The sequence below is a fragment of the Scyliorhinus torazame genome, chromosome 23, assembly GCF_047496885.1.
Source record: "Scyliorhinus torazame isolate Kashiwa2021f chromosome 23, sScyTor2.1, whole genome shotgun sequence".
In the NCBI taxonomy this organism is placed as follows: domain Eukaryota; kingdom Metazoa; phylum Chordata; class Chondrichthyes; order Carcharhiniformes; family Scyliorhinidae; genus Scyliorhinus; species Scyliorhinus torazame.
The window spans coordinates 82,273,000-82,280,499 of record NC_092729.1 but is presented as its reverse complement, the minus strand read 5'-3'; the positions used below and the strand labels follow the sequence as shown (position 1 = coordinate 82,280,499).

Genomic DNA, 7,500 nt, shown 5'->3' with positions numbered 1-7,500 from the left:
CTCAAATCCTAGAGTATATACATCTACCTCCGACAGTGCAGCGCTCCCTCAGTACTGGCACCGGGGGGAGTGTGGGCCTGGATTATGGAGCTCAAATCCTAGAGTATAGACATCTCCCTCCGACAGTGCGGCACTCCCTCAGTACTAGCACCGGGGGGAGTGTCGGCCTGGATTATAGCGCTCAAATCCTAGAGTATAGACATCTCCCTCCGACAGTGCAGCGCTCCCTCAGTACTGGCACCGGGGGGAGTGTGGGCCTGGATTATAGCGCTCAAATCCTAGAGTATAGACATCTCCCTCCGACAGTGCGGCGCTCCCTCAGTACTGGCACCGGGGGGAGTGTCGGTCTGGATTATAGCGCTCAAATCCTAGAGTATATACATCTACCTCCGACAGTGCAGCGCTCCCTCAGTACTGGCACCGGGGGGAGTGTCGGCCTGGATTATGGTGCTCAAATCCTAGAGTATATACATCTCCCTCCGACAGTGCAGCGCTCCCTCAGTACTGGCACCGGGGGGAGTGTGGGCCTGGATTATAGCGCTCAAATCCTACAGTATAGACATCTCCCTCCGACAGTGCAGCGCTCCCTCAGTACTGGCACCGGGGGGAGTGTCGGCCTGGATTATAGCGCTCAAATCCTAGAGTATAGACATCTCCCTCCGACAGTGCAGCGCTCCCTCAGCACTGGCACCGGGGGGAGTGTCGGCCTGGATTATGGAGCTCAAATCCTAGAGTATATACATCTCCCTCCGACAGTGCGGCGCTCCCTCAGTACTAGCACCGGGGGGAGTGTCGGCCTGGATTATAGCGCTCAAATCCTAGAGTATAGACATCTCCCTCCGACAGTGCAGCGCTCCCTCAGTACTGGCACCGGGGGGAGTGTGGGCCTGGATTATAGCGCTCAAATCCTAGAGTATAGACATCTCCCTCCGACAGTGCAGCGCTCCCTCAGTACTGGTACCGGGGGGAGTGTCGGCCTGGATTATGGAGCTCAAATCCAAGAGTATAGACATCTACCTCCGACAGTGCAGAGTTCCCTCAGCACTGGCACCGGGGGGAGTGTCGGACTGGATTATAGCGCTCAAATCCTAGAGTATAGACATCTATCCCCGACAGTGCAGCGCTCCCTCAGTACTGGCACCGGGGGGGAGTGTCGGCCTGGGTTATAGCGCTCAAATCCTAGAGTATATACATCTACCTCCGACAGTGCAGCGCTCCCTCAGTACTGGCACCGGGGGGAGTGTCGGCCTGGATTATAGCGCTCAAATCCTAGAGTATATACATCTACCTCCGACAGTGCAGCGCTCCCTCAGTACTGGCACCGGGGGGAGTGTCGGCCTGGATTATGGAGCTCAAATCCTAGAGTATAGACATCTACCTCCGACAGTGCAGCGCTCCCTCAGTACTGGCACCGGGGGGAGTGTCGGCCTGGATTATGGAGCTCAAATCCTAGAGTATATACATCTACCTCCGACAGTGCAGCGCTCCCTCAGTACTGGCACCGGGGGGAGTGTGGGCCTGGATTATGGAGCTCAAATCCTAGAGTATAGACATCTACCTCCGAAGTTGCAGCGCTCCCTCAGTACTGGCACCGGGGGGAGTGTGGGCCTGGATTATGGAGCTCAAATCCTAGAGTATATACATCTCCCTCCGACAGTGCAGCGCTCCCTCAGTACTGGCACCGGGGGGAGTGTGGGCCTGGATTATGGAGCTCAAATCCTAGAGTATAGACATCTCCCTCCGACAGTGCGGCACTCCCTCAGTACTAGCACCGGGGGGAGTGTCGGCCTGGATTATAGCGCTCAAATCCTAGAGTATAGACATCTCCCTCCGACAGTGCAGCGCTCCCTCAGTACTGGCACCGGGGGGAGTGTGGGCCTAGATTATAGCGCTCAAATCCTAGAGTATAGACATCTCCCTCCGACAGTGCAGCGCTCCCTCAGTACTGGCACCGGGGGGAGTGTCGGCCTGGAATATAGCGCTCAAATCCTAGAGTATATACATCTACCTCCGACAGTGCAGCGCTCCCTCAGTACTGGCACCGGGGGGAGTGTCGGCCTGGATTATGGTGCTCAAATCCTAGAGTATAGACATCTCCCCCCGACAGTGCAGCGTTCCCTCAGTACTGGCACCGGGGGGAGTGTCGGCCTGGATTATGGTGCTCAAATCCTAGAGTATAGACATCTCCCTCCGACAGTGCAGCGCTCCCTCAGTACTGGCACCGGGGGCAGTGTGGCCTGGATTATGGAGCTCAAATCCTAGAGTATAGACATCTACCTCCGAAGTTGCAGCGCTCCCTCAGTACTGGCACCGGGGGGAGTGTCGGCCTGGATTATGGTGCTCAAATCCTAGAGTATATACATCTCCCTCCGACAGTGCAGCGCTCCCTCAGTACTGGCACCGGGGGGAGTGTGGGCCTGGATTATGGAGCTCAAATCCTAGAGTATAGACATCTACCTCCGACAGTGCAGCGCTCCCTCAGTACTGGCACCGGGGGGAATGTCGGCCTGGATTATAGCGCTCAAATCCTACAGTATAGACATCTCCCTCCGACAGTGCAGCGCTCCCTCAGTACTGGCACCGGGGGGAGTGTCGGCCTGGATTATAGCGCTCAAATCCTAGAGTATAGACATCTCCCTCCGACAGTGCAGCGCTCCCTCAGTACTGGCACCGGGGGGAGTGTCGGCCTGGATTATGGAGCTCAAATCCTAGAGTATATACATCTCCCTCCGACAGTGCAGCGCTCCCTCAGTACTGGCACCGGGGGGAGTGTGGGCCTGGATTATGGAGCTCAAATCCTAGAGTATAGACATCTCCCTCCGACAGTGCGGCACTCCCTCAGTACTAGCACCGGGGGGAGTGTCGGCCTGGATTATAGCGCTCAAATCCTAGAGTATAGACATCTCCCTCCGACAGTGCAGCGCTCCCTCAGTACTGGCACCGGGGGGAGTGTGGGCCTGGATTATAGCGCTCAAATCCTAGAGTATAGACATCTCCCTCCGACAGTGCAGCGCTCCCTCAGTACTGGTACCGGGGGGAGTGTCGGCCTGGATTGTGGAGCTCAAATCCTAGAGTATATACATCTCCCTCCGACAGTGCGGCGCTCCCTCAGTACTGGCACCGGGGGGAGTGTCGGCCTGGATTATGGAGCTCAAATCCTAGAGTATATACATCTACCTCCGACAGTGCGGCGCTCCCTCAGTACTGGCACCGGGGGGAGTGTGGGCCTGGATTATGGAGCTCAAATCCTAGAGTATAGACATCTACCTCCGACAGTGCAGCGCTCCCTCAGTACTGGCACTGGTGGGAGGGTCGGCCTGGATTATAGCGCTCAAATCCTAGAGTATATACATCTCCCTCCGACAGTGCAGCGCTCTCTCAGTACTGGCATCGGGGGGAGTGTCGGCCTGGATTATAGCGCTCAAATCCTAGAGTATAGACATCTACCTCCGACAGTGCAGCGCTCCCTCAGTACTGGCACCGGGGGGAGTGTCGGCCTGGATTATAGCGCTCAAATCCTAGAGTATATACATCTCCCTCCGACAGTGCGGCGCTCCCTCAGTACTGGCACCGGGGGGAGTGTCGGCCTGGATTATGGAGCTCAAATCCTAGAGTATAGACATCTACCTCCGACAGTGCAGCGCTCCCTCAGTACTGGCACCGGGGGGAGTGTGGGCCTGGATTATGGAGCTCAAATCCTAGAGTATAGACATCTACCTCCGACAGTGCAGCGCTCCCTCAGTACTGGCACTGGTGGGAGGGTCGGCCTGGATTATAGCGCTCAAATCCTAGAGTATATACATCTCCCTCCGACAGTGCAGCGCTCTCTCAGTACTGGCATCGGGGGGAGTGTCGGCCTGGATTATAGCGCTCAAATCCTAGAGTATAGACATCTACCTCCGACAGTGCAGCGCTCCCTCAGTACTGGCACCGGGGGGAGTGTCGGCCTGGATTATAGCGCTCAAATCCTAGCGTATAGACATCTCCCTCCGACAGTGCAGCGCTCCCTCAGTACTGGCACCGGGGGGAGTGTCGGCCTGGATTATGGAGCTCAAATCCTAGAGTATATACATCTCCCTCCGACAGTGCAGCGCTCCCTCAGTACTGGCACCGGGGGGAGTGTCGGCCTGGATTATAGCGCTCAAATCCTAGAGTATAGACATCTCCCTCCGACAGTGCGGCTCTCCCTCAGTACTGGCACCGGGGGGAGTGTCGGCCTGGATTATAGCGCTCAAATCCTAGAGTATATACATCTCCCTCCGACAGTGCAGCGCTCCCTCAGTACTGGCACCGGGGGGAGTGTCGGCCTGGATTATAGCGCTCAAATCCTAGAGTATAGACATCTCCCTCCGACAGTGCGGCTCTCCCTCAGTACTGACACTGGGGGGAGTGTCGGCCTGGATTATTGAGCTCAAATCCTAGCGTATGTTCAAGCCATTCTGCTCATCTGCTGCCTGCTTTTGCTCCAATGGTTACTGGCGATGAGGATTGGGTTTTGCTCAGACTCACCTATCACGGACAAGACGGCGAAGGAGGTCATTTTCAAATTCGCGAGCGCCCGCTCGCCACCCCCCCCGGGCTCTGGGACCCCGATCGATCAGTTCCTACGGAAAGTTGACCCACAGGGAAGGTCCAAGAACTGGTCAGGGTAGAAACGCTGGTGAAGGGGACAGAGGGAGAGATTCTGGTCAAACCTTACTGCAAATATTGGGTATAATCATCGTCAACAGATAATATCACTCAGAGTGAAACATGGACCTGCCTCCTCCACATCACTGCACTCTTCAATCCTCACCCTCCTCTTCAAATCCCTCCCTCCCTCCCTATCTCTGTAACCTCCTCCAGCCCCGACAATTCTCATCCTCCTGTTCAAATCCCTCCCTCGCTCCCTCCCTCCCTATCTCTGTAACCTCCTCCAGCCCCGACAATTCCCATCCTCCTGTTCAAATCCCTCCCTCCCTATCTCTGTAACCTCCTCCAGCCCCTACAATTCCCATCCTCTTGTTCAAATCCCTCCCTCGCTCCCTCCCTCCCTATCTCTGTAACCTCCTCCAGCCCCTACAATTCCCATCCTCCTGTTCAAATCCCTCCCTCGCTCCCTATCTCTGTAACCTCCTCCAGCCCCTACAATTCTCATCCTCCTGTTCAAATACCTCCCTCGCCCCCTCCCTCCCTCTCTCTGTAACCTCCTCCAGCCCCTACAATTCCCATCCTCCTCTTCAAATCCCTCCTTCACTCCCTCCCTCCCTATCTCTGTAACCTCCTCCAGCCCCTACAATTCCCATCCCCCTGTTCAAATCCCTCCCTCCCTATCTCTGTAACCTCCTCCAGCCCCTACAATTCCCATCCTCCTGTTTAAATCCCTCCCTCCCTCCCTCCCTAACTCTGTAACCTCCTCCAGCCCCTACAATTCTCATCCTCCTGTTCAAACCCCTCCATCGCCCCCTCCCTGCCTATCTCTGTAACCTCCTCCAGCCCCTACAATTCTCATCCTCCTGTTCAAACCCCTCCATCGCCCCCTCCCTGCCTATCTCTGTAACCTCCTCCAGCCCCTACAATTCCCATCCTCCTGTTCAAATCCCTCCCTCCCTATCTCTGTAACCTCTTCCAGTCCCTACAATTCCCATCCTCCTGTTCAAATCCCCCCTCGCGCCCTCCCTCCCTATCTCTGTAACCTTCTCCAGACACTACAATTCTCATCCTCCTGTTCAAATCCCTCCCTCCCTATCTCTGTAACCTCCTCCAGCCCCTACAATTCCCATCCTCCTGTTCAAATCCCTCCCTCCCCCCCTCCCTCCCTATCTCTGTAACCTCCTCCAGCCCCTACAATTCTCATCCTCCTGTTCAAATCCCTCCCTCCCTCCCTATCTCTGTAACCTCCTCCAGACACTACAATTCTCATCCTCCTGTTCAAATCCCTCCCTCCCTATCTCTGTAACCTCCTCCAGCCCCTACAATTCCCATCCTCCTGTTCAAATCCGTCCCTCCCTCCCTCCCTATCTCTGTAACCTCCTCCAGCCCCTACAATCCTCATCCTCCTCTTCAAATCCCTCCCTCGCTCCCCTCCCTCCCTATCTTTGTAACCTCCTCCAGCCCCTACAATTCTCATCCTCCTGTTCAAATTCCTCCCTCCCTCCCTATCCCTGTGACCTCCTCCAGCCCCTACAATTCCCATCCTCCTGTTCAAATTCCTCCCTCCCTCCATATCTCTGTAACCTCCTCCAGCCCCTACAATTCCCATCCTCCTGTTCAAATCCCTCCCTCGCCCCCTCCCTCCCGATCTCTGTAACGTCCTCCAGCCCCTACAATTCCCATCCTCCTGTTCAAATCCCTCCCTCGCTCCCTATCTCTGTAACCTCCTCCTGCCCCTACAATTCTCATCCTCCTGTTCAAATCCCTCCCTCGCCCCCTCCCTATCTCTGTAACTTCCTCCAGCCCCTACAATTCTCATCCTCCTCTTCAAATCCCTGCCTCGCCCCCTCCCTCCCTATCTCTGTAACCTCCTCCAGCCCCTACAATTCTCATCCTCCTGTTCAAATCCCTCCCTCCCTATCTATGTAACCTCCTCCAGCCCTACAATTCCCCCTCCTGTTCAAATCCCTCCCTCCCTCCCTATCTCTGTGACCTCCTCCAGCCCCTACAATTCCCATCCTCCTGTTCAAATCCCCCCCTCCCTCCCTATCACTGTAACCTCCTCCAGCCCCTACAATTCTCATCCTCCTGTTCAAATCCCTGCCACGCTCCCTCCCCCCCTATCTCTGTAACCTCCTCCAGCCCCTACAATTCTCATCCTCCTGTTCAAATCCCTCCCTATCTCTGTAACCTCCTCCAGCCCCTACAATTCTCATCCTCCTGTTCAAATCCCTCCCTCGCTCCCCTCCCTCCCTATCTCTGTAACCTCCTCCAGCCCCTACAATTCTCATCCTCCTGTTCAAATCCCTCCCTCCCTCCCTATCACTGTAACCTCCTCCAGCCCCTACAATTCTCATGCTCCTGTTCAAATCCCTCCCTCCCTATCTCTGTAACCTCCTCCAGCCCCTACAATTTCCATCCTCCTGTTCAAATCCCTCCCTCCATCCCTATCTCTGTGACCTCCTCCAGCCCCTACAATTCCCATCCTCCTGTTCAAATCCCTCCCTCACCCTCCCTCCCTATCTCTGTAACCTCCTCCAGCCCCTACAATTCTCATCCTTCTGTTCAAACCCCTCCCTCCCTATCTCTGTAACCTCCTCCAGCCCCGACAATTCCCATACTCCTGTTCAAATCCCTGCCTCGCCCCCTCCCTCCCTTTGTCTGTAACCTCCTCCAGCCCGACAATTCCCATACTCCTGTTCAAATCCCTCCCTCGCCCCCTCCCTCCCTATCTCTGTAAACCTCCTCCAGCCCCTACAATTCTCATCCTCCTGTTCAAATCCCTCCCTCCCTCCCTATCTCTGTAACTTCCTCCAGCCCCTACAATTCTCATCCTCCTGTTCAAATCCCCCTCACTCCCTATCTCTG

The 7,500-nt window shown here is 55.7% G+C and overlaps 1 protein-coding gene across 5 annotated transcripts in view; it reads right to left on the bottom strand.

Moving 5' to 3' along the window:
- Positions 1-7,500, bottom strand: part of LOC140399634 (alpha-1B-glycoprotein-like) — a 149,254-nt gene that overhangs the window by 140,029 nt on the left and 1,725 nt on the right. For all 5 annotated transcript variants that reach the window (XM_072489175.1, XM_072489171.1, XM_072489173.1 and 2 more), the window contains exon 2: positions 4,510-4,657. In XM_072489175.1, coding sequence (XP_072345276.1) covers positions 4,510-4,540 — 31 coding nt within the window. In that variant the 5' untranslated portion in view covers positions 4,541-4,657. The remainder of the gene's footprint in view (positions 1-4,509; positions 4,658-7,500) is intronic.